Source organism: Leucopleurus acutus, assembly GCF_964270905.1.
Source record: "Leucopleurus acutus genome assembly, chromosome: 1".
Classification (NCBI taxonomy): domain Eukaryota; kingdom Metazoa; phylum Chordata; class Mammalia; order Artiodactyla; family Delphinidae; genus Leucopleurus; species Leucopleurus acutus.
The window spans coordinates 203,340,683-203,367,183 of record NC_139142.1 but is presented as its reverse complement, the minus strand read 5'-3'; the positions used below and the strand labels follow the sequence as shown (position 1 = coordinate 203,367,183).

The 26,501-nt window shown below is 39.2% G+C and overlaps 1 protein-coding gene across 1 annotated transcript in view; it reads right to left on the bottom strand.

Annotated features, from left to right (window-relative positions):
* The window catches only part of ODAD2 (outer dynein arm docking complex subunit 2), a gene marked incomplete at its 3' end in the record, with an annotated part of 115,860 nt that extends 92,737 nt beyond the window's left edge, over positions 1–23,123 (bottom strand). Inside the window, exons 1-6 of the mRNA XM_082850920.1 lie at positions 22,884–23,123; positions 17,970–18,127; positions 15,661–15,862; positions 14,929–15,035; positions 14,619–14,755; positions 12,245–12,361 (exon numbers count right to left, since the gene is read on the bottom strand). Of these exons, the coding sequence (XP_082707046.1) occupies positions 12,245–12,361; positions 14,619–14,755; positions 14,929–15,035; positions 15,661–15,862; positions 17,970–18,127; positions 22,884–23,107 (945 nt within the window). The 5' untranslated portion in view covers positions 23,108–23,123. The remainder of the gene's footprint in view (positions 1–12,244; positions 12,362–14,618; positions 14,756–14,928; positions 15,036–15,660; positions 15,863–17,969; positions 18,128–22,883) is intronic.
* Between the last annotated feature and the right edge of the window lie 3,378 nt (positions 23,124–26,501).

Here is a 26,501-nt window from a genome sequence, read left to right as displayed (position 1 = left end):
CTTCTGAATTACCTCGTGTTATCTGAAAATTAACCCTGGCGATAAATTCAGACAGGAAGTCTCAAGATGCTCTAACTTGTGTTGCTTAGCAACACAAATTGAATCTGGGCAACTTCAAGACCAAGGCCTCTGTTGGAGTTAGGCTGACAGTGATGGGCTGATCCTAAACTCACACCCCCGCTGCAGCCCACATGGATACAGCAGCAGGACTGGACCAACTCACTCCTCACCATCACCACGAAAAAATTACACTTAAACCCTGTAAAGACTGGGACACATCTTAGTCAAACTGCTGAGACCAAGGATAAAGAAACCACCTTGCAGGCAGCCAGAAATAAAAGACAGATTATAGAGAGAGGAAGGAACATAACAATTAAAAGAGACTTCTCATCAGAGACAATGCAATCCACAAGACAAGGGAGTGATATAGCTAAAGTGATGAAAGGGAAAAAAACCCATATCCTGTCACCCCAAAATTCTATACAGAGAAAAAAAAATCCTTTGAAAATGAAGGTAAAATAAAGACTTCACAGATGAAAAAAAGCTGAGAGAATTCACTGCCAGAAGACCCAGGCTAAAAAAATTGTTCATGAAGCTCTTCAATCAGAAGGGATCTCATACGAGACAGAACATACATCTACACAAAAGAATGTAGAAATGGTAAAAATAAATATAAAAGTTTCTTTGTGATAAGGGGTTGATAGCATGTCAAAGTAAAATGTATGACAACAATAGTACAAACACAGGGAGAGGCATTCGAAGCACACTCTTGTAAGGCTCTTAGACTACTTGTGAAACTGTATAATACTGTTCAAAGGCAGACAAGGTATATTAGAGACACATATTATAAGCCCAACTGTGATGTTTTTTAAAAAGTATAACTGATGAACTAATTGCATACACAAAATGGAATCATTTCTAAAACTTCAGTTAATTCAAAGGGGGAAGAAAAAGAACAAAGAACAAATGGGACTAATAAAAGCAACAAGCAAAATAGTAAATGTAATTCAACTCTATCAGTAGGCACATTAAATGAAAATGATTTAAAAACGTCAATTAAAAGAAATTGTCAGAGTGGATGAAAAAGGAAAACCCAATTATTTGTGGTCTAAAAGAAACCATTTTATATATAAAGATATAAATACACTGTAAGTAAAAAGCTGCAGAAAAATATTCCATGAAACCAATAATCAAAAAAAGCAGGAATGGCCACATTAAAATCAGACAAAATGGACTTCAAAACAAATAATATTATCAGAGATAGAGAGACATATAATGCCCAAGAGCCAATTACACCCAATTCTAACTGTGTGTTCACCAAACAACAGAATTTCAAAAGATTAAAGCAACAATAGAACTAACAGGAAAAACAGATAAATCCACAATTAGGAGACTTCAAAACCCCCCTCTCAGTAATCAACAGAATGAACAAAACAAAACTTAATAAGAATATAGGGCTTCCCTGGTGGTGCAGTGGTTGAGAGTCCGCCTGCCGATGCAGGGGACACGGGTTCGTGCCCCGGTCCGGGAAGATCCCACATGCCGCGGAGCGGTTGGGCCCGCGAGCCATGGCTGCTGAGCCTGCGCGTCCAGAGCCTGTGCTCCGCAACGGGAGAGGCTACAGCAGTGAGAGGCCCGCGTACCACAGAAAAAAAAAAAAAAAAGAACAGCAAATTAAACCCAGAGTGCAGAAGAAAGAAAAATTTAAAGAGCAGAAACAAAATAAAATAGAAAGCAAACAATAGAGAAAATCAATGAAACAAACAGCTGTTCTTCAAAAAGATCAATAAAATTTATCACTTCTTTCCAGACTAGTCAAGAATAAAAAGAAGATATAAATGACCATTATTATGCATGAAAGAGGGGTTATCACAGCAGAGCCTCCAGACATCAGAAGATAATAGTGGAGTGTTATACTTGATGCCAACATTTGAAGTAAGTTAGATAAAATGTGCAAATTCATTGAAAGACACGAACCACCAAAGCTCAGTAAGAGAAAGAAATCTGAATAGTTCTATATCTACTAAGGAAATAAAATTCTCAACATAAAACCTTTCAACAAAGAAACCTTCAGGTAGAGATGGATTCTTTGGTAAATTCTACCAAACATTTAACAAAGAAATAAGATTCATCTACATAAAGAATTCCAGAAAGAAGAAAAGAGTAGTGCATACTTCCCAATTCATTCTGAGGCCACATTACCCAGATACCAAAAACATTAAAAGATAACTACTAACCCATATCCTTCATGACTACAGATGCAAAAATCCTCAGCAAAATATTATCAAATTACATCCAGCAATGTCAAATAGGGTAAGACATCAGGACCAATCCCAATCCCGGGATTAATATTAGTTCAACATTCAAAAATGAATGACCATATCAACAGACTAAAGAAGAAAAATCATGTTATCATCTTGAGATACAGTAAAATCACCACCTCCAAGTAGTAAGAGGCTCATCCCCCATGGTTTAAGTTGAGGCCCCACGGGAAGCATGTAATAAAGCACCTCCCCCTCCTAGCCAGGTGAGTGTCAGCAGAGGCCCAGTGGGGAGACCGAACTTCCACCCCCTGCCCAGTGGTAACGAGGCACCCTACACCACCAGGTTCTCAATGGAGTCTAAGTGGGGAACTTGGATTTTTACATGCACCTTGTAGTACCCCAGACCTACACTATGAGACCTACACTTAGAGAAGTCCGGCTAAAACAAGATTTAAATAAAATCCAAAGTTTCATAACATAATCCAAAAATGTCCAAGACAACACAAAAAATCACTCATCGTACCAAGAACAAGGAATGTCACAACCTGAATGAGAAAGGACGACGAGTGGATGCTTATACCACAGTAAAATGGATGATGAAATAATCTCAAATAGATGTTGGAATAAGATTTTAAAGTAGCCATCATGAGGCTTCCCTGGTGGCACAGTGGTTAAGAATCCGCCTGCCAGTGCAGGGGACACGGGTTCGAGCCCTGGTCCAGGAAGATCCCACTTGCCACGGAGCAACTAAGTCCGTGTGCCACAACTACTAAGCCTGTGCTCTAGAGCCCATGCTCTGCAACAAGAGAAGCCACCACCATGAGAAGCCTGTGCACCAAAACAAAGAGCAGCTCCCGTTTGCCACAACTAGAGAAAGCCCGCGCACAGCATCAAAGACCCAACACAGCCAAAAATAAATAAATAAAATAAATAAATTTATTTTAAAAAAATAAAGTAGCCATCATAAAAATGCTTCGATAATCAATTACGAAGACTTGAAACAAATGAAAAATCAGAAAGTCTCAGCAAATAAATAGATGATATACAGAAGAACCAAATAGAAATTCTGAAAATGAAATTTACAAACCAGAATAACTCACTGGATAGCTCAGCAACAGGATGGAGAAGACATAGGAGAGAAACCATGAACCTGAAGACAAACAACAGAAATTACCCAATCTGAACAACAAAGAGGAAATATATTGAAAAAAAATGTTTTTAAATAAATAAACAGGGCCTCCAGATCCGTGGGACCACAGCAAAAACTCCAACAGTCATGTAATCAGAGCACCAGAAGGAGAGGAGAAAGAAGGTCAGACTGAAAATGCATTCTAAGAATGTCTGAAATTTTCCCAAACTTGGAAAAAGACATAAATCTAAGATTCAAGAAGTTGAGCAAACCCTAAACAGAATAAACCCAAAGAAATTCCTGCCAAGACACATAATAATCAAACTCCATAAAACTAAAGTTAAAGAAAATTCTTAACAGCAATGAGAGAGAAACAATATTTTACCTATAAAGGAAAAACAATTAAAATAACAGCAGATTTCTCAGGAGAAACCGTGGAGTCCAGAAAGACTGCAACAACATTTTTCAAGTGCTGAAAATAAAAAACCGTCAGGCCAGAATACCATATCCAGTGGAAATATTCTTCAGGAATAAAGGGGAATTCAAGATGCTCTCAGATAAAGGAAAACTAAGAGAATCTGTCACCAACAGACCCACCTCAATGAATAAGAAGTTCTTAAACAGAAAGGATATGATAAAAGAAGGAAATTGGCAACACCAGAAAGGAAGAAAAGAACAACAGAAAGGGGCTTCCCTGGTGGCGCAGTGGTTGAGAGTCCGCCTGCCGATGCAGGGGACATGGGTTCGTGTCCCGGTCCGGGAAGATCCCACATGCCGCAGAGCGGCTGGGCCCGTGAGCCATGGCCGCTGGGCCTGCACGTCCGGAGCCTGTGCTCCGCAACGGGAGAGGCCACAACGGTGAGAGGCCCGCGTACCGCAAAAAAGAAAACAAAAAAAAAGAACAACAGAAAGAATAAAAGCATGGGTACATACAAAAGACTTTCATCCTCCTCTTGAGCTTTCTAAATGATGTTTGATGGTTGAAGCACAAATTATAACAGTGTCTCATACAGTTATCAATGTGACGGAAATAAAGGCAAATATAAATGAGAGAGTGTAAAGGGACTTAAAGGGAGATATGGTTTCTATACTTCACTCACGTGGTAAAATGTCACACCAGTAGACGATGATAAATTATGTATAATACAATATCTACAACAACCACCAAAAACTACACAAAGAGATACACTCAAAACACTATGGAGGGGCTTCCCTGGTGGTGCAGTGGTTGGGAGTCCGCTTGCCGATGCAGGGGACACGGGTTCATGCCCCGGTCCGGGAGGGTCCTGCGTGCCGCGGAGCGGCTGGGCCAATGAGCCATGGCCGCTGAGCCTACGCTCCGCAGCGGGAGAGGCCACAACAATGAGAGGCCCGCGTACCGCAAAAAAAAAAAAAAAACACTATGGAAAAATCAAAATGGAATTCAAAAAAAATGTTCAAGTAATCCAAAGAAAACCAGGGGGAAAAAAAGTGAAAGAAAACAGAAGGAAAAAACAGAAAATGAAACTAAGCTGGCAGACTTAAGCTCTCACATATCAATAATTAAAAGTAAATGACTTAAACACACCAATGGATACATCAATAGATAGAGTTTCAGAAAATGGATTTTAAAAATGACTCAACTATATGCTGCCTACAAGAAACTCACCACAAATATAATGATATAGGTAGCTTGAAAGTCAAAGAAGGGAAAAAGATACACCATGCAAACGTTCGTTTAAAAAAAAGGTAGGAGTGGCTCTATGAATAGCAGATTAAGTAGCCTTCAGAAAAAAGAAAATCACCAAAGACAGAGAGGGACATTACATAATGATAAAATGGTCAATCAAGAAGACATAATCCTAAATGCGTATGCAGAGCTGCAAACACAAAAACAGATAGAACTAAGAGGAGGAACAGACAAATCTACAATTATTGTTGGAGGGTTTCAGATCCTTCTCTCAACACTGATAGAAAATCAGCAAGGACATGAAGAACTCAACCACACCAAAAACCAAACCTATAAAGATTCAAGTTATTTAGAGTGTGTTCTCTGACTACAGTGGAATCAAACTAACAATGAATCACGTAATAGAAAAATCTAACGCTGAACAACAAACTTACAAATAATCGTGGATCAAACAGGAAGTCTCAAGGAGAAAAAACTCTTATTGAGGTATAGTGGATTTAAGGGAAGTTTAAAAAATAAAACTGAATGAAAATGAAAACAGTGATAATATAACGCCAAAATGTGTGACAGGTAGGTAAAGTTCTGTAAGGGCAATTGATAGCACTGAACACTTACCTTAGAAATGAATCAAACTCTCAAATCAAGAGTCTAAGCTGCCACCTTAAGAAACTAGCAAAAGAAGAGCAACATAAACTCAAAACAGGCAGAAGGATGTAAAAATAGATGCATCTCTGAACTGTCAGTGCTAAGGTGAGAGCAGGAAAGTGGAGACTGCCTTCCATCTTACTGCTGTCCTGCCCCAGAGAGGTGCTCACTTGTTTCTGAATGTCTTTGTCCAAAAGACAAATTCTCTGTAGATGAATGTAGACTTAAGAGAATTCTTTCTTAATATTATTCACCCCTGAAATCACCAAAATCCCTTTCAATGCAAATATAACTAGATTAAATTAAATGTATGATTAAAAAATCTAGAGAAATAAGAGTAAATGAAACTCTAAGTAAAAAGAAAAGAATAAGTATCAAAATGAAGTAGAAAAAAGAAAAATAGAGAAAAATCAATGAAACCAAAAGTGAATTCTTTGAGAGAACTGATGGACTTCTAGCCAGATGGATCAAGAAAAAATAAAACACAGTGATTAATATCAGGCATGAAAGAGGTAACAACAGCTATAGATTCTACAGTTGTTAAAAGGTTAATAAAAGAATAAACAAGTTTATACCAATCAGTTCAACAACTTAGATGAAAGGGATGCATTCCTTTAAAGACAACCTAGCAAGGTCCCTCAAGAAGAAACAGATAGCCTGCATGGTCCTAGAACTAGTAAGGACATTGAACTTGTAGTTAAAAACCTTCCCACAAAGAACACTCCAGGCACAGACTGCTTCACTGGTGAATTCTACCACACAGTTAAGACAGAAAGAATAGCAATTCTACACAAACTCTTCCAGAAAATTGAATGGGAGATAAAATTTTCCAACTCATTCTGTAAGGCCAGTATTACTCTGATACCCAAACCAGACAAAGATATTGAAGAAAAGAAAACTACACATTGATAATCTTACATAGATGCAAAACGTCTTAATAAAATCTTAGCAAATTAAAATTTTAAAGTATATAAAAAGGATAATACACTCTGAACAAATAAAGTTTGTCCCAGAAATGTAAGGTTGGTTTATCATTTGAAAATCAATATAATTCACCATGTTAAACTAAAAGAGGAAAAAAAGAACATGATTAATGCAATAGGTACCGAAATATCATTTGATAAAATCCTATATCCAATCCTAATAAAGTTCTCAACAACTTGGAATAGAGGGGAACTTCCTCAACCTTACAAATTTCATCTATGAAAAACCGACAGCTAACAATAGTTAGAAACTGAAAGTTTTCCCTTTACCATCAGGAACAAGAAACCACGTCTATTCAATTCCGTACTGGAGGTTCCAGCTAGTGCATTAAGGAAAGAAAAAGAAATAAAATCACTGAAATTGTAAAGGAAGAGGTAAAATGATCTTTATTTATAGACAATATGACTATCTACATAGAAGACCCTTTGAAATCTACAAACCCGACAAAACTAATAAGTGACTTTAGCAAGGTTTCAGCGTATGAAATCAATATACAAAAATCAAGTATATTTTTATATAGTAGCAACAAATAACCAGAAATTGACATTTTAAAACTATTGTTAACAATAGCTCCCAAATAGGAAATATTTACAGATAAGTTTCACAAGAGATGTGTAAGACATGTGCACCAAAAGTTACAAAGCAATGCTGAGAGAAATTAAATAAGATGGAGAGACATGCTAAGTAATACTAAACAAATGGAAGGGTATACTGTGTTCCATGGATTGGAAACCCCAATATTGTTAAGATGTCAGTTCTTAAATTGATCTATAGATTCAACACAAGATCAGTCATAATTCCTTCGGGATTTTATGAAGAAATTGACAAGCTGACTATAAAATTTGAACGGACATGCAAAAGATATAGAATAGCCAGCAACTCCAAAGAACAACTGGATTGACAGAGGATTGACACTACCTGACCCAAGACTTAATGCAAGTAAGTAGGTAATCAAGACAGTGTGGTTCTGGTATAAAAATAGACAAATAGATCAATGGAACAGAAATACACCCAGATAAATGGACAACTGTGCAAAGAAAGGACAATTCTTTTTCAACAAATGATGCTGGAACAACTAGATATCTACATGCAGAAGAAAAAAATGAACTTTGATCCATACCTCACATCATGTACAAAAAATATATTAAATTGGATCATAGGCCTAAATGTAAAACCTAACATTTAAAATCTTCTATAAAAAAGCACTGGAGGGCTTCCCTAGTGGTGCAGTGGTTGGGAGTCCGCCTGCCGATGCAGGGGACATGGGTTTGTGCCCCGGTCCAGGAGGATCCCACATGCCGCGGAGCAGCTGGGCCCGTTAGGCATGGCCGCTGAGCCTGCGCGTCCGGAGCCTGTGCTCCGCAGCGGGAGAGGCCACAACAGTGAGAGGCCCACGTACCGCCAAAAAAAAAAAAAAAAAAAAAAAAGCACTGGAGAAAATCTTTGTAACACTGGGTTTGGTAAAGCTTTATTAGGTACAACACTATAAAAGAATAATAAGTTGGACTTCATCAAAATTGAGGACATTTGCTTTCTGAAAGACTCTTTTTGGAGAATGAAATAACAAGCTACAAACTGGCAGAAAACATTTATTTATAAATCCTGTATCTGAAAGAATATATAAGTCTATATGTATGTATATCTCACAACTCAGTAATAAGGAACGAAACAATCCAATAACAAATGGGCAAAAGATCTGAATATACACTTTACCACTTAAGATATATAAATGGTAAATAAGCATATGAAAGGACGCATTCAAGTAAGGCAAATTAAAACTCAGTGAGGTATCCGTACACACCTATTAGAACATCTAAAATAAAGGACTGACCGTTCCACTTATTGATGAGTATGTGGCACACCTGTCAATCTCATGCACTGCCAGAGTGGATGGAGATGGTTATAACCCCTTTGGAAACCAGTTCACTGATGGCTTAAAAAGTTAAACATATAACCGCCATGTAACCTTGCCATTTCAGTCTGAGGTTTTACCCAAGAGAAATGAAAGCATGTGGTCTGTAAAAATAAACACCCCAAAACAAAACATTAAAAACATAAGAGCTTAAATTTCAAAGATTTGTACAATGTTTGGAAGACAAAGTAAAGGAATATTTGCAGAAAGTGTGGTGGGGTGTATGAGAGAAAAGAAAATCAGTGGATCGGTCTCAGAGGCCCCAAGATCCAAATAGAAGTTTCAAAAAGAGAACAAAAAGATCAGAGAGGAAAAAAAATGATTAAAGATATAATACAAAAATATTTTTCCAGTTCTGAAGGACATATGTCATCATTAATGAAAAACAAACAAAAACCAGCACCAACCATATCATCATGAAAATTACAGAACATCAGGGATAAGAGAAAATCCTAAAGCCTCATTATATGGGAAAAGCCAAAACAAACAGGTCACATAGGAAAAATGTCTTTAAAATTCTAAGTAAAAATTATTTTCAAACTGTCGTTATAGAAACAACAACTGAGAGAGAAGAATAAAGATATTTTCCAACATGCTAAGCCTCAATTTTTTTCCCTCCTATGTGCCTCTTTTACTCAGGAAGCGCTACCAAAATGATGGGGTGGACCAAGAAAAAGAAAACTGATGAGAAGGGCACTTCCTCAACAAGATAAAGGCCATGTATGGGAAGCCCGCAGCTAACATCATATTCAGTAGCAAAAGCCTGAAAGCATTTCCCCTAAAGAGTAAGAGTAAGACAAGGAATCTACTTTTGCCACTTCTATTCAACATAGTCCTGAAAGTTCTAGCCGTGGAATTTTGCAAGAAAGAGAAATTTAAAACATCCAAACTGGAAAGGAAAAAGTAAACTATCTCTGGTCACAGGTGACTTGATCTTATATATAGAAAAACCTAAAGATTCAAAAGAAACTGAATTAAATAAATTCAGCAAAGTTGCAGGATTCAATTTTGAACTTCACAATCAAAAATCAAATCTGATTGTAACACTCAAAAATCAGTTGTATTTCTATACACTAGCAGTGGACAATCAAAAAGGAAACGAAGAAAACAATTCCATTTACAATAGCATCAAAGAGAATAAAATACTTAGGAATAATTTAACCAAGGAGTCAAAAGACTTATACACTGAAAACTGTAAAACATTGCTGAAAGAAGTTAAAGAAGACACAAACAAATGAAAAAACTTTCCATGTTCATGGATTAGAAGATAATATTGTTAAGATGACAGTGTTATACAAAGCAATCTACAGATTCAATACAATCCCTATCAAAATCTCAATGGTGTTTTTTGTGGAAATGGTAAAACCAAGCCTAAAATTCATATAGAAAATCAAGGCACCCCGAATAACCAAAACAGTCTTGAAAAAACAAGGACAAAGTCTGAGGACTCACTTTGATTTTAAAACCAGTACAAAGCTATAGTAATCAAAACAGTATGGGACTGGTATACAGATAGACATACAGACCAATGGAACAGAATTGAGAGCCCAAGAATAAACCTTGAAATCTATGGTCAGTTGATTTTTAACAAGGATGACAAGACCATTCACTGGGGAAAGAACAGTGTCTTCAACAAATGGTGCTGGGAAAACTGAACATCCATGTGCAAAGGAATGAAGGTTTTCTCTTACACCATATACAAAACCTAACTCAAGATGAATCAAAGACCTAAACTTGAGAGGACTAAAACTAAAAAATTCTTAGTGGAAAACTTAAGGGCAAATCTTTATTACCTTGGATTTAGCAATGGTTCCTTAAATATGATACCAAAAGCACAGGTAACAAAAGAAAAAATATATTAATTAGACTTTATCAAAATTTAAAATGTTTGTATACCAAAGGACACTATCAAGATGAGTAAAAAGATAACTCATAGAATAGGGGGAAATATTTGCAAATCTTCTACCTGATAAGGAATTAATACCCCCAATATATAAAGAACTCTAGCTCAACAACAAGACAATTTAATTTTTTTTAATGGACAAAGGACTTGAATAGACATTTCTTCCAAGAAGATATACAAATGACCAATAAGCACATGAAAATATGCTCAACATCACTAATTATTAGGGAAATACAAATCAAAACCACAATGCAACACCATGTTCACACTTATTAGGATGTCTATAATAAACACAAACATACACAGAAAATATCAAGTGTTGGTGAGGATGTGAAGAAACTGGAATCTTCATACATTGCATTGGGAATGTAAAATGGTTCAGCTGCTGCGGAAACAGCTTGGAAGTTCCCTCAAAAGTTAAACGTAGAATTACCCCCATATGACTGAGAAATGCCACCCGGACGTGTAGACCCAGGAGAACTGAAAACAGGGACTCAAACAGATATTTGTACACCAATATTCATAATATTTTTCACAATAACCAAAGGTGGAAAAACCCAGTGTCCATCAATAGATGAACAGATAAAGAAAATTTGGTATATACATATATGGAATATCATTCAGCCATAGAAAGAAATGAAGTTCGGATACGGGCACGTCACGGATGAACCTTGAAAACATTACGGTACGTGAAATAGGCCAAAACAAAAGGACAAAATATTGTATGAGTCCACTTAGATGAAATACCTAGAATAGGTAAATTCGTGGAGACAGAAAGTAGATTAGAGGTTACCAAGAGCTGGGGGAGGAGGAATGAAGAGTTATTGCTCAGTTTCAGATGATGAAAAAGATTTGGAAATAGTAGTAACGGTTGCACAACTTTGTGAATGTACTTCATGCTACTGAATGATACATTTAAAATGGTTAACATGGCAAATTTTACATTTTATGTATATATGTACTTTAGGACAATAACAGCAGTGCAACAACAACGGAAAACTGAGGTCCAGGAAACAGGTGATCAAACACCAGGAAACAAAAAGAATTCACAAAAAGATGACAAAGTGCCAGGATGAGAGCGACAGCAGTCTGACAAGAAAACGGGGCGCTCCACAAGCAGCAGCATCAGAAGGACGATGGACCTGATCAGTGAGCCCTGTGGGCTCTGTGGAGTTGCCCTCAGCCTGAGGCTCAGCCCGGAGCATAAGGGAACCACACTCGTGTTCCCTGCATATCATTTCCTACCTACATCAGCTTCAAGCAAAATTTTTTTCACAAAATATTACATTGACTGATTTCTTTGTCCAGCACTATTTCACAAACCATGGGAGACACAAAAGCCCAGTTCTTATACACACGCAGTTGACACACTTATTAAGACAATCCAACTAGGTAGTAGTCATGGGATTACCAGAAAGGATAAAAATAATCAAAACGTCTAGGCTTCATGAACAGACCTGAGTCCCTTGTTCTTAGTGTAATTAATTCAAAACGGAAAATGAAAAGGTCCTATTTAGAAAGCACTTTGAAATATTACACCTGTCACCTAAAGAAAACCAGAAACATTCTTAAATTGCTACATTTACAGTATTTATTGCTTTATATTGTGGGAAACACTCCAATAATTGAAAGTACTGTCCAAAACAAGGCAGAATTACTCTCCAATTTTTTATGCTATAGAAAGTTGTAGCCAAAAAGTAGAATGCTATGAGAGTTCAAAAGAGACTGTAAAACTTACCTGTTGAGACATATTTTCGGAAAATATTGCTGATTTTTCTCTTAAAAGTGTGACAAGGTCTTTATAAATTTCTCCTTTTCTCTCATAATTAATTTCCCCCTCATCATCTGTTTTGCCCTTTGGAAGAAAAAGTTTGGTGCTATAATTAATGGATGAGCGATATAAGAACCTGACCAATACATCACAACCCAAGCACAAGTATTGTTTTCTTCTCTGAAGGATCCATGCGGTAGTCTTTATACACGAAATGTACGGGCACACCCTTCCCTCTTAATGTTACCTATTCATTCATTCGCTCGTTCATTCATTCATTCATTTGTTCAGCAAGACTTTACCAAGTGCCCCCTAGATGCACAGGGCACGCTGCTATCCAGCAGAGACCTGAAAGCTCCCTTCCCACTCCTCTCCTGTGAAAATGCATTATGACTTCAAGAGCTTTTGACGAAGTCATAGAAGGCCTGGGTTAGAATGTCACCACATAAAAGGCTGTGTTTCTGTTGGTCTCACTCTACCCCTGCTGCGTGTGGAGCGAGATTGCTATGGGCTCATTTTCTAGGGGTAGGACCTCTATGTGACCACCTGTCCCTCCACCCTCAGCCTCTGTCTCTCCTCTTTTCTCTTTCCGTTCCTCATTTCACTTTGCTTTCCTACTATTACGCTTCCTTCACCCTGTATGTGTGTGTGTTTGCACATACATATACACATAAAAACTGTAGTGTTACATGTATAACTGTATATATATGTAAAACATACAGATACATGCAAACTGTAGTGTGTTATACATTTTCTTGTAACGACTGAACAGCTTCAGATCCTTGTCTTTCATTCTTTAACCTGAGAGAAACACTCAGACGTTTCCATGTCAAGTAAAGTTGTACGTGCGTCAACAGCCCTTTACAGAGACAAGGGCTCCCTGCCCCCCTCGGGAAGGCCCAAGAGAAGCACTCCGTTTTTTCTCTAAGCTCTTATTTTCCGGTTAGAGATTTCGCTTTTCTAAAGCATCAAAGCAAACCAAAAGCAAATCATAGTTAGGCTGTCGGGCTCCTCTGTGCAGAAATAAGCCCAGGACCACGCTGACGGGACAAGCACGAAAGGCAGGTCGGAAGACAAGCCCCGCCGCCGAGAACACGGCCGCATGTCGAGAGCAGCCCAGGCCAAGGCTCCAACGGCGCCCTGCGACAGCTGGGTCCCCATTAAGGATCTGGACCCTCCCTGCAGAATTCTGCTGCGAGCCCCAGTTTTACACGGAAGACAGCGAGAGCCGGGTTTTCAGAGGAAGCTGAGCTCCTTCTAGCCAAGTTCAGTCAGCAGACGTGAGGCTCAGTGTCGAGGTTCTAACCCAGAGGATCCAGAAGGCCACGCATGTGCCGGCTCTCTCAGCTCGAGGCCCACCGCCCACACTGCTTTGCGACCCTCGGGCCGGGAGCCTGCAAAGCTGTGTTTCTCCGCTGTCAGGCCGGCTGAGTCTCGGGCAGCAGGCGGGGAGAGGCCGGCAGAGGGAGGCCGGCGGGGGAGAGGGCAGTGGGGAGGCTGGACGAGGCAGAAGGGACATGCTCCCTCCCACGTCCTGTCAGAGCCACCTAGCAACGGCCCCTCACCCGGCAGTGGCAGTTGCTCCCCGTAGCAACAGTTGGTTCTGATTTCCTCTGGAAGAACCCAGAGGCCCAGAACCAGGCTCACCGTGACCCCTCAGAGGCCCCACTAACGCCCCGGGCCACCGTCAGAGGCCCAGGCCAGGCTCTGCCCCAGCCTGCCCCAGCCTGCCCCAGCGCCTGCACCACCAACACTAAGTGGGCGCCGCTTACTCCTCAGGGCTCCGGGGCCGGTTCCATGCAGACTCCTGGGCTCCGAGGGGACCAGCGCGGCCTGGAGGTGACCATTCTCCAGACATGTGAACCCACGCAAGCGGGGTCCGCGCCTCAGGGGTCTGAGTCCCAGTCTGCGCGGGCCCTGCCCGGAGCCGCTTAGGCCCCAGACTGCGGAGGCCCCAACTCCGGGGGCACGTCCTCCAGGCTCCCGCATGTGGGTCCCCTCCCTGCTCTTTCGTCTGTCCCCTCAACTCTTCCAACTGCTTCCGCATTACCTCGGTGCTCCTTTATCGACTTGTCTTTCCTTAAATACTTGTGTCATTAATCAGCAAACTGATTATGTTAAAGAGGCTGTAGTTAGTGGAACGGGTCACTTTGAAGGCCATTTCCTAGAATACTGACTTAAGGACCTGCAAGGGGACACAGAGACAGCAAACACACAGCAAAGGGATCTGCATGAATCCCACAGAACATACTTCATTTTCTGTGGTTTTGGGATTCAGTCCTGGAGACATGCCTGCACTGACGGAGACCAAAGTCAATACGGTTTTTAAAAAATTACTTACACCATTTAAAAACACTCCTTCTTTGCTACAAGTAATGCACAAAGTTTCAGCATCATGTGGTTTCACCAGCACATAACAAATTTCCCCTTGAATTTGTCTCCAAGGTGGGGCTCGACATCCATTTGAAAATTCGTAATCTGAAACCAATTATCAATCAATTAAAAGGAGCTCCTTAACCTCAACTTGTAAAATAGGTTGGCTTCAAAAAAATAGGATTGAAATTTTAAGTTTTCATTTCTTAAATATTTAATGTAGCTACTGAAGCATTTTGAAAACATAATTATGAAAATATATATAATATAAAATGAACCTGAGGTGTACTCGATAGATTCCAAGACTGTCTTTTCTCCCTTTCCTGAGAACCGTTTAAGCAGCTCTATATCATTCTTAACAGTCCCTGGATTTAATCGTATTTCTCTGAAATAAATGTTTAGAAATTCATTTTAAATACTTTAAAACAGAATCTACAGAAAACAACATGAAAACATTTCATTATGTCAGGGGGAATATCTTTTTTTGTAATTAAAATATCAGTTACATTATACAACAACAAAATTACAGTGAATTTTAACCAGGTTACAGCGTTATAACACTGTCAAAACATCAAAGAGTCAGTGATTCGCGTTGAATGCAACATTAAATATACTCATTTCAATATTCACTTCATTTCTTAATGATAATTCCAAAGTACTAGAAAATACTAGACAAATGAACAAGTTTTAAACTTGACAAACTACACGATAATTGCATTATAATTTTTAAATTTATCTAATAGTTTGAGACTTTGAAAATAACAAGACCACTTAATGTCTTCAGAATTAGATGAAACTCCACTACAATGTTTTAGCCATGTTAACTGAAAATTGTACTGTTTAGAATTAGAAATCTTCATGCAATAACTAAAATTTTATTCCAAAAAATGTAATGTTAAATCAATAGCAACCACTTCCAAACTTTATTTTTCTTGTGTCTTTTCCCTAAAGCTCTGAAAGTACTTTTTATAACCAATTTTTAGAGGCTTCTTTTTGAAAAAAAGACTCACAAGGAAATATTTTTCAGAGAATGATTGAGTAGGTGCAGATCCAGCTGCTTGAGTAGCAGGGCAATCTTCATCTTAATCTCACTTTCAGGATCATCATCTTTGGTAATTTTATCAAGAATAGTTAATACAGATGAGTCTTCATTTATTTCCTTTATCATATTATAATCCAAGCCCAGGATTTTTGCTATGGGGTTTCTGTTTGCTGATCAAAAAAAGTGAATTAAAAAAAATTATCTTCTTATCTTCTATTGCAAGAACCATAAAGACTATCATATCCTTTGGAGCCCACTCAAATGTGTTTCTTTCATTAAGCTTTCTCTGATTGACCCAATTTGAATTAATCTCTACTTCTCAGATTTTACTGTACTTAGGAACTTTCTCACACCTCTTGAGATGTTCACTTGTACTGTAATATCATCTCTATATGCTATCACCCTAATAGGACAGAAGCTAAGAGGTCTATTTTTTTTTAAGTTGACTGTGGGGCATTGTTCAGAAGAGGCATTCAATCAATACATTCAGAATTGATTTGAAGATAGAGAAATACTGGTCTCCTTAGAAGAATGATCACTAGAACCGTGTGTGTGTGTGTGTGTGTGTGTGCGTGTGTGCGTGTGTGTGTGTACACCAGTGAACAGTATTCACAAATGCTTTCTCTTCAAAATAGCATGTTTTTCTCAGTCTACAGATCTACTGCCAATCTTTTCCACCTGTCTGAACTGCTTATATTTTCAATGTCTTTTGACATTAGTTGGGAAAACGAATCTAACCAGTATTTACGTACATGCCAAAATCATAGTGAAAATTCTAAATACCAACTTGTGATCAAGGTTGAAAGTTGAACCTAGAGATGTTGAAAACAGAATTTAATAAAGGCCAAAAAACCATATGGTTGAAAATGAGGGAGAAAGGGGCAGAACCGTGTTTAGAAAGGAGGAATTCAACTCAGGTGAAAATCTATATGCATTTGGATGGGTTGGGGGATGCCTATGGGACTAATTCAGAACGCCTGACCTGATGGGAAGCACGGCGACGGCACTAACTTTCCCACAGGACGCAGACTACCAGCAGGAGAGTCTTGGGGGGAGCAAGGGAGGAGGCCTGGGAACCAACACTTAGTGAGCATCTCCACTCACCACCTTACGGCTGTCATCTCTAAAGATTATGAAGATACGAGGTGAATTCTGGGGAAAGACACAAAGCTGACTTCCAAGTTGCCAGGTACCACGCAATTTGGACCAAAAACGAAGAGCCGTACCTAGAACTCTTACAGAAAGGGCAAAATGCAGCGAAGGATACATATTTAGCCAGACTGGGCATACAACACTCTATGGATTAAGTTTACATATTAAGTTGAATTTAATGAACAACCATGCGTCTACTGACTCTTCTTAAATTCACTCTTATTCTCAAGATTTCATCCCTCTCAGAAAAGTAGCTTTGATGTACAGGGAGAGCAGTCAAGATGTAAAAAGAAGCTGCTGTTCTAAGGTTCACATCTTAAAGAAAAAGGACTAACTTTCCACCTCACAGCCACGGACAGTGGCAAAGAATGATGAGAGACAGATGAGGGACCTTATGCCTGGGACACACTGGTCACACGATTCCAAAGAAGCAGAACACATATAGGACATAATTACCTATTGTCAGGTGTTTCTACTCGTAAGAAATACTTAGAGCCCAATTATAGCAGGTGATCAATCACATTCTTTTTTGCATGTTAGATGATTAGACAATAATTAGAACATTACATAACTTTAGTGAAGAGGAAAAATACTTCCCACTGAATGAATGTAACTATTCACAGAAAGCTGCGTATTTCCACAGTGCAAAGGGCTGAGACAAAAGGGAAGTGAGATGATTATGGGCTGTACGCTAAAGCAAGAGGCTACATTCATTTTAAAGGAAACGAATCACCACCCATCACAGCAGAATGCAGGATGAGAGGGTGGATGCTGGTGCTGGCCCTGGACAGCTGTTTTCTCCCCGACATGAACCTTAAAGGTGTCAGGTCTTTCCAGGAGCTAAGAAGGCTCTCTTTAAACGACATACTAAAATTAGAAATCTCCAAGCTTACTAACAGTAAAGCATTAGGCTTCTCATTTAAAGTAGAAATCTGATATGAGCATAACATTTCAGCCAAAATAAATCAATGACATTTTTAAGTCAAGAAATCAAGTTGAACATAGCACTTTTTACCTTTCAGGTTAGAGAACTTTTTTCAAGAGACTGTAAGGAATGATTCCCTCCCCCGCCCCCAAGATTAAGTTTCTGAAAGTGCAAATCACAGACTGGAGTGTAAATATCACCTTCAATACATGCTTGTGCTTCCTGCAGCTTTGCATCTGTGGCAATATGCAACACACGTGACAGCTGCCCAAAGCTCCTAATTTTGATCTGTGGTACAGAGAGAAATAGCAAAGGCTGTGCACTGCTATCCGCTTCTTCTGACTCGACTGTTGTTTCACTAAAAAATGAAAAAAAAATTGTTTTTTGAAAGCTTAAGGTTAACCTGGAGGCCAGTAGAAGTTAAATTTAAGACATTTCAACAAATTATTTCCATGTCTCACGATAAAGCACAGAGAATATAAATACCTCTTGTTAGAAACTCATCTATTTTCCCACTTTCATCCACACTCAGGCCCTTAAATCCCCAGACTTATTAGCAACGTGATATACCCAGGAAGAAAATTTTTAAACAATTTCTTGAATACCTACGTGAACTCAATCACAGTTTTGGGGGTTGTTTTTCTAATAATGTATTGGACATGTTTTCAAACATCCCTGGTTCTACAGAACCTTTCATGTTTTGTGGATTTCTAATGTTATTTAATTTATAAAATGTTTATACCACAGTAATTAGTGGTTAGGAATTTTCTTGGCTACTCTGTTTATTAGCAAAAAAGCTATGAAAAAAGACAAACTAGATCCCCTCAATGGATTACTTTCCCACTCCAAACCTCCAATTTGGTTTACTTTAGGATAACAAGCAATCTTTCTAACTAGGCTTTTTCCTGATCAGAAATTATTAGCTCTCCTAGATTGGTGTTTCTGGCCATTTTAACTTTTTTAGGTTGGCATTTCTAAAAGACTAAGATGTTTTTATGGCAGTGATACATCTCTAGATTTCTACCACTTACAACATTACCTAAACTGCCTAGCTTTTCACTGCATACTGATATCTCTGGCAAAACTGTCCACATCTTAAGACCTGATATTTTAAATTGTAACACAGATAAATAGCTGTGAAATGTTGACACTCGAGACAATCTACTACTATTTCATAAATGAAGGAGCGAAATGTTTTTAGACTTGCCAGGGACACGCATCGTTTACAAAACGTCTACTTTCCCAGGAATAAAGCTTTTGGAAGAACGCCCTAAGGATCGAGGAGCTTTCATAGAGGTCTGCTCTGGGGCGGGCCGCTGGTGCTGAGCGGAGGAGGAAAGGACGGAGACACAGGCAGACTGAATGCCCACAGGACCAAGCTCCTGAACTTGAGAAGCTGAAACTCCTGGGGAGACCAGGATAACGGCAGGGCATAGGACATTCTCGTTGCTTCTGCCGGCGGAAGCCTGCAGCTGAACAGACAGCTAAAACGCCAGTGATGGAGAGGACTGTCGAAAAGCAGCCTCCCGTTTCAGGCTCACGGTCTGCTGGCGCTTAGGAAAGAGCTCTTTGGAAGAAAACTGCTGTAGCCACCTTGATAAGGTCAAGCAGAATGAAAGAAAGAATAAATGAAATCCACCGACCTGATCAAGAGACTTTTAAACTGGAACTGCAGGAGGGAGCTAAAAATACTCAGCTTATGCTATAGAGAGCAAGAAAAAAGGTCTGATTTATTTAATCCCCAATGTCAGGTCCCATGTCCAGAACATAGTAATTACTCCACAAATAAGTCTATAGGTGAGAAATTAGGTAGTAATGCTCAGGGATAACCCAGAGTTCAATAACAGAACTTTGGGCCACTGACCTTTATACTGTGACCTTGAAATTTTACCAAAATACGATAATTATTGTCTCATAAAACAATACCATTTTAAGGCTGGAGATCATGTAATTCAGCCTTAGTGATACTGATCAGAAAACTAAGGACCAAAAAGGTATGAACTGTGTGTGAAGTGTGCATCACTAGAGGAGGAGCCCTCGCTCAGGCGTCCTGTTGTCTCATCCACACAGAACTCGTACCGGCATATAACTTGGTCCCGACTCATGTACATAACTGAGACACAGCAGACTGCGGTTCACAACTGACATACAGCGATATCAAAGCAGACGTGATTCAAAAATCATAGTTCTACCAAAGGAGAGAACAGGTACCAACATTTTCACAAAGCAATTCTGAACGCTCACCCAAGCTACATTCTAGAGACTCAAGCGCCTCAGTTCTGTGCACCCCCCACACATGGCGTCACCACTGAGTGGTGTCACTTGTCCTTAATTTACAGTGGCTTGGGCTTCATTCTGAGGTGTTTTAGGAAGATTGTTAATCTCATCCTGTGTGATAAGAACAAAAGCAATTGGAAATGGTGATAAGAGACCTATGATTTCCATTAAAATGGAAGTAGAGACATTTTCCCCTCAAAATCGAACGTGGAGAGGTGATATTACAGGACGAGCAGCTGCACATCGGGAATGAGTCTAAAGGAAATGAGTGAATCAGGCCATGCGTAAAGTCCTGCGCTTATCTGGTCAATTAATAACCATCCGCACAAAAGAAGGTGGTGGGTGGGACATACAACCTCCTCATTGTGTGACTAAAGGACGGGTTTCAACGTGAGATGCGATGAGCCTAAATCAGAAGAAGGCTGATCACAACTGTGCTGACGGCTACAGAGAGCGCGTCTGGAGATGCACAACATCTGCTGAGAAGTGAGGCCACAAGTATAAACACAGCCCCCAAAATATCTGCAGAGATCAACAAAAATTGTATCAGTATAGATACAATTGACTTGTTTTGGAACAAGAGGACTGAGGGAATGTATATCCCCATGAAGAATCTGCCTCTATTCTAAAACATGCAAGGATATTACTGTTTGGTAGCAATGCGTCCAGAGACTCTAGGCTTAAATTCCTCATGATGATTTGGCTATCCACACGGACTTACAGACATGAATCCTGACTAGTGGGCTTCCCCCACTTTAAATAAATGAATAAATGTGTTCTAAGGTTCAAGAGCTGAGCAAAAAGAGTGCATGTGAACCAAAGGGCGAAGAATGAGGCAGTGGGGCTGCTTCACAACACACTCTTCTTGCCTTTGAGGGCACCCCTGGTTTACCTCGCTTCTTATGTTGCTGGACGTAGCAGACACCAAGTGGCTATGGGTTGCTGACAGTTCCTTGGGGTATGGTCAAGACCTGGATATGAAAGCGTTTGGTATTCTCCATTATTACCAAAATCTCAGCTGTATCCTTTGCCTTCTTCGGGGCAGTCAGTGCCTACCTGGTTTTCATCAAGACACACAGACACACATTCCTTCCTATGCAACAAGCACTGCTATCACACCCCTCTCATCCCTTCCAGCATCAAAGGTATCATCAACACAGGTAAGAAACAAGAATGACGTATAGAAAAGTTGGCCCACGGAAAAGCTGCATGGCAAATTTGACAGAAGGAAGACAATCAAGGGGTAGTTGGTTCAGAATATACATGGTGTCAAAATGTCAAAACATCCTGCTTGAGGGAACACTGTATCTAGAGACTGTATGCGAGATACAAAAATAGAAATAAAGCAAAGAAAACTGGACAGGGATAGAGAAATAGTGATACATTATATGTATGTCAGCCCCCCTAACTAGGGCACAGATGTGATCACGTCTGCACTCGTACACAAAATTAGTAGAGAGGCAAGATACAACAACAATACAACAACAATCTTGATCTCTTCTGACATTTGCTTTAAATCCATCTTGGCACCAAGTAGTTCATGTTTTTAATTGATTTTACAGATGAGTTCATCTTTCAAAAATTAGAAAAAACAATGTGCGATGCTACATTGAACTTAGGTGGGAGCAATGAAGCACTTTGGGAGAAAGTGACCATAAGCACCGTTAAAAATACGATTAAAAAAAAAAGATTTCAGAAAATTCAGAGAGAAAATAGATCATGATACCAGAACTAAAGAGCTTTTGAAATACAGTTCAAGAATGATTTTACAGTTCTAAAAATTAAATTCTGAGTTTATTCTCACAAATAATCCCAAAGGGAAAAAATGGAAAAGGCATCTATAGGAAACTTTGCCTAGTTAGAGAGCTGTTTTTGAAAAGATCAGACTTTAAAAGTTCATAGGCGGACTTCCCTGGTGGCGCAGTGGTTGGGAGTCCGCCTGCCAGTGCAGGGGACACGGGTTCCTGCCCCGGTCCGGGAAGATCCCACATGCCGCGGAGCGGCTGGGCCCGTGAGCCACGGCCACTGAGCCTGCGCGTCCGGAGCCTGTGCTCCGCAACGGGAGAGGCCACGGCAGTGACAGGCCCACGTACCGCAAAAAAAAAAAGTTCATAGGCAAAACCAAAGACGGACAGAGATACAGAAAAGAGGATCAGAATGCCTGGAGTGACACATAAACTGAGGATGTGACCAAGAACAGTATATGTGAGTTTATATAAATTTATCATTTACAACTGCAATTTATACTTATACATCAGTATTTCATGTAAGTATAATATAGTTATATAAATGTATGTAATTTACATAAGATATATATTTAGCTATGTTCAAAAGACATAAACCGGTAGTCCACTGTTTGAGGTGGAGATAGGATTTTTTGTTCTAAATCTCAGATTTGGAAAGTTCTCATTTGAGGACAATGCTAATTGTTAGGAAGTTTCTCCCTTATGTTAAGCAAAATGTACCACTCTCCCTCTGCCACCCCGCAGATCGTACAGATTTAAATATCAGAAGCGATTTTGTCTATATCTGAGATCACAAAATCAATGCCTAGTGGCATCTGGCAGTTCATAGGAGTGGAAAGACCAGTCACAAGGCAACAGCAAATGTTGGGAGTGTGGTGACCTGGAAAACACATCCCCTACGGAAAGAAAATTCAAATTTAAAAATTAGTGTGCTGGCCAAACAAAATATCCTCAGATTCCACCCGAGCGCCTCCGGTTTTCTGAGATTTCTGAGATTCACAGAGGTTAAGCGACTTGCCCCAAACCTACAACCAATCAATAAAAAACGTGCAACTGAAGACATTAAACTCTAGAAGCAATTCCCTGGCTTACCTGACCACGTAACCCGGTCCAAAGGCTGAGGGGTCCAAACTGGTTTTCCATTCCAGTGGTTCTACAAAAACGTAGTTTGCCTCTTGGGGATGTTTACAGATAAAACTCTCCACGAACACAGTAATTTCCTTCAGTATCGCCTCATTGAGAGGGGTAGTTTCCAGGGCCCTAGCCCCGTGCCCCGCAGCCGTCCACTGCGCGGACCTTGTCAGTGCCGTGCCCATGGGATCCCACGATGCTCACACCGAGCTCAGCGCGCGCTGCGCCAAGGCAGAGAGAGACAACAGCACCCGCCTTTCCCCCGGAACACTGCTCATTTTCAAGATTTCAAGCTAGCACTTACCCAACCCGCATTCTGCTTATTCATCTCAGAGGGGGATTTTTAAATTATCCAGTTGCTCTTCAATTCAATAAAATAGTCAACTTTCCCGGAACCAGCACTAAGTGAGACTGACGAGGACCTAAGGACTTCCCAGTGTCTGCCTGCCCCGGAATGAAGAGATTCTTTCTCATCTTCCTGGGCCTAAGAGAGAGAATTCAAATAGCTGGGCAGAAATTGGAAACAGGAAAGCCCAGGAGCGAAACAAAAAGAATCGCAGGAGGTTGGCATCAAGGCCTTTGGGTTGCAGCTCTGCTGGGGCCAGAGGTGAAGTGAGCGATCTCTTTTGAGCTGGATCACACATTGTTTAGAATCATGCTATTCAAATGACTTCTGTTATCCTTTGTCATCATCATACATCTGCATCAGTGCAATGATGGCTGATGAAAATGATCCTGAGAGCACTGGATGTCCCCCAAGTGCCTTCCGAATTCATAAGAAACAGAATAAAAACATTAAGTGACATAGAATTTTAATTTTTTTTCTGAAAATTGGTAAAGCGCATATTGACCCTATTAATCAAAATATTTGAGCAGTTCAAATTCCATACTCCCTGCCCAGAATATTTTATTGTAATTCGTAACTTTCTTAAGAGCAAATGTGAGAACAAATGAGAATCTCTTTAGCCTGTTTATCTAGATTACCAAGAGTCTAGCATTAAAATGTAAAACAGAAATTGAAATACATTTTACTTTAGCTAAATAGAAATTAGCCTTTAAAAGAAGATATTTGAAAAGATAACATTATCTGTAAACTTAAATAAGAGCCAAGCTAATAAATAAGTTCTGACATTAATACATAATGGACATTTAAGACTTTTTTTTCAGATAATCTATACTTGTTTATTTTCTCATTTGTAATAACACTGACCATTAAAACCTTTCTTCTGGAATATTAGAGAATGGTTAAAAAAGTTAAATAAAGAATGTAATTAGCTTCCCCCTCGACCCATCATTATTACAAAAGCTCAGTACCAATATTCTACAGAAATGATTTGGAGATTTACTTTCCATCCTGTATTAAATCTTGAAATACAGTAACAGGGACATCAAGATCAGAGGTCCTCAGATGGGCAGTACTGGCTGCTGAGAAGCAGAGGACACACACTGTACAGATGTTTCATTATCAAAATGGTAAGAATGGAACACTGTTAGCATTTAGTGATGAGGACCTAGAATGCCAGATGTCCTGCAACGTGCAGGACAGTCCCCCAGAAAGAAGAATTATGCTGCAATCTCCAGCATGTAGTACGTAAACACTTCAGATAATTAATACCTGAGCCTACAACCTATCACTATTTTACAAATAATCATGAAGGATTTTTTCACAGTTTTAATATGCACTGAATTTTCCAGAATTTAAACTATTATATAAATCAAAGGACAGTTGTATTTCATTTTACACAGAACTTTACCAAGATGTCATTTTACACAGAACTTTACCAAGATGTCAGCAGTTGGTAAAATCATGTCATTGACTGAAATGTTAGTCACACAATTTTAAGTTTCAGTGACACGTCTGTATTTGGAGCTACTGCACACACAGCAATTCTATGTAAGGCTAGAGCAACTGCTCACTTCATATATATTCTGAGCATATATATATATATATATATACACACACATATATACTTGAGCATTTACATGCTGATACTTTATTTCAATTATCTTCCTTTGTTTTACATTTAGAGCACCATTGAGATTTAAAACTATGATTTTGATTTCAGAAGAGTAAAGTGGGCATTACAAACTATTTGTTATAAAAAGCAAGTATTGGATCAGATAAGGTTGAGAACAACATATATATATACACATACATATGTACATATATATATCTGAAAAAGTGTTAGTGAAATAAAAGGTATACCAAAAAATGTACGAATTTGTTGTGTGCAGTCGTTTTAGTATTTCAGTGTTTTCTTTCTGCTAGATTCTGAACACATAAGCAGGTACTGATGTTTATGTGTGACACTCCTGAGTTTCCCAGTATTACGAGAATAAATGCAAATAGATTTATCTTATATGGAAAGGTTCAGGAGGACAGTTCTATTTGTTTTTAATGTAAGTACAAACTTGTTTTGGTTTATAAAGCTGAATTGTATGCATCATTTCCTTCTTGCACCTTTTAAAAGAAAAATGTGAAATTACGTAAGGCTGTGGCAGTCAACATGCCATAGAGTAACTTCCCGGAAGACACTTACGAAGGAGTTACGACAGGCAAAAAGTCTTTTCATCATGATACATTTTTCTAAGAATGTGTGTAACACATTTGACTCTATTCAAATTGTTTTTCTGAGTCTAATAAACCAGGAGCTGCGGCAATGGTCAGGTTTGATTTAAGAATAAGGCCTAAGAAAATCTTTGGGAGACTATGAACATCCAGAAAGCAAGTACAATATGATTTGAATAGTATTCGAAAAATAGAAAGTGGAACAAAATCCCAAAGAAGAGAAGACCATGTATAAAAGATCTTTAAAAAAAAAAAAAAAAGACTTTGGAGGCCCAACTGAGTTTTTAAAAGAAAAAATAGGTGGTCTTGTATTTTTTTTCTTCTTAAGTATGAGAAATTTCTAATGGCCTCTTAATTTACCAAGAGAACCAAAGCTACAGCATTTATTCCAATAATTCCAGTGACGTTCCAAAATGGTAAGTATAACTCGGGCGAAAATTCAAAAACTAACATTTTTTATCAAGACAGGCTGATGGGACGTTTCCACCCAGTGTCAATCCATGAGTTCTTAGGGCCTGAGAAACATGGTTACAATGAACACATGGGCATACATAGTACATATCTTTGAATTAATTGAAGATTTTAAAGTTTAACAATTACAGGGAAAAAAGTTTTACTGCATGTGTTTGTTGCCATAAATTGAGAATCACTTTACACTCATGTTCTCTACTCATCCAGTGGATACAACAATTTTTCTTTTTTAAGGGTCCGTTGCAAGCCTCCAGGATCATTAATAAAATGAAACCCATTCGTGAATAATTTCTGTAACACTTGAGCAGAAGCAAAACCAAATTCTTTCTGAGACTACAGGAATAAAAGCGTCCACCCTAAGACCCAGAACCGTGGGTCCACCAGAACCGTGGGTCCAGCCAGAACCGTGGCTGGTGAAGCGGGTTAGGAGACAGTGCCTACCCTGGCATCCCGAGAACGAGGAAGCTAGGCGGTGAGACCTACAGAAAAATCAGTTTCCGAACTGCCCGGAACCGCGCCTTGAATCCAGGCAAACTCAG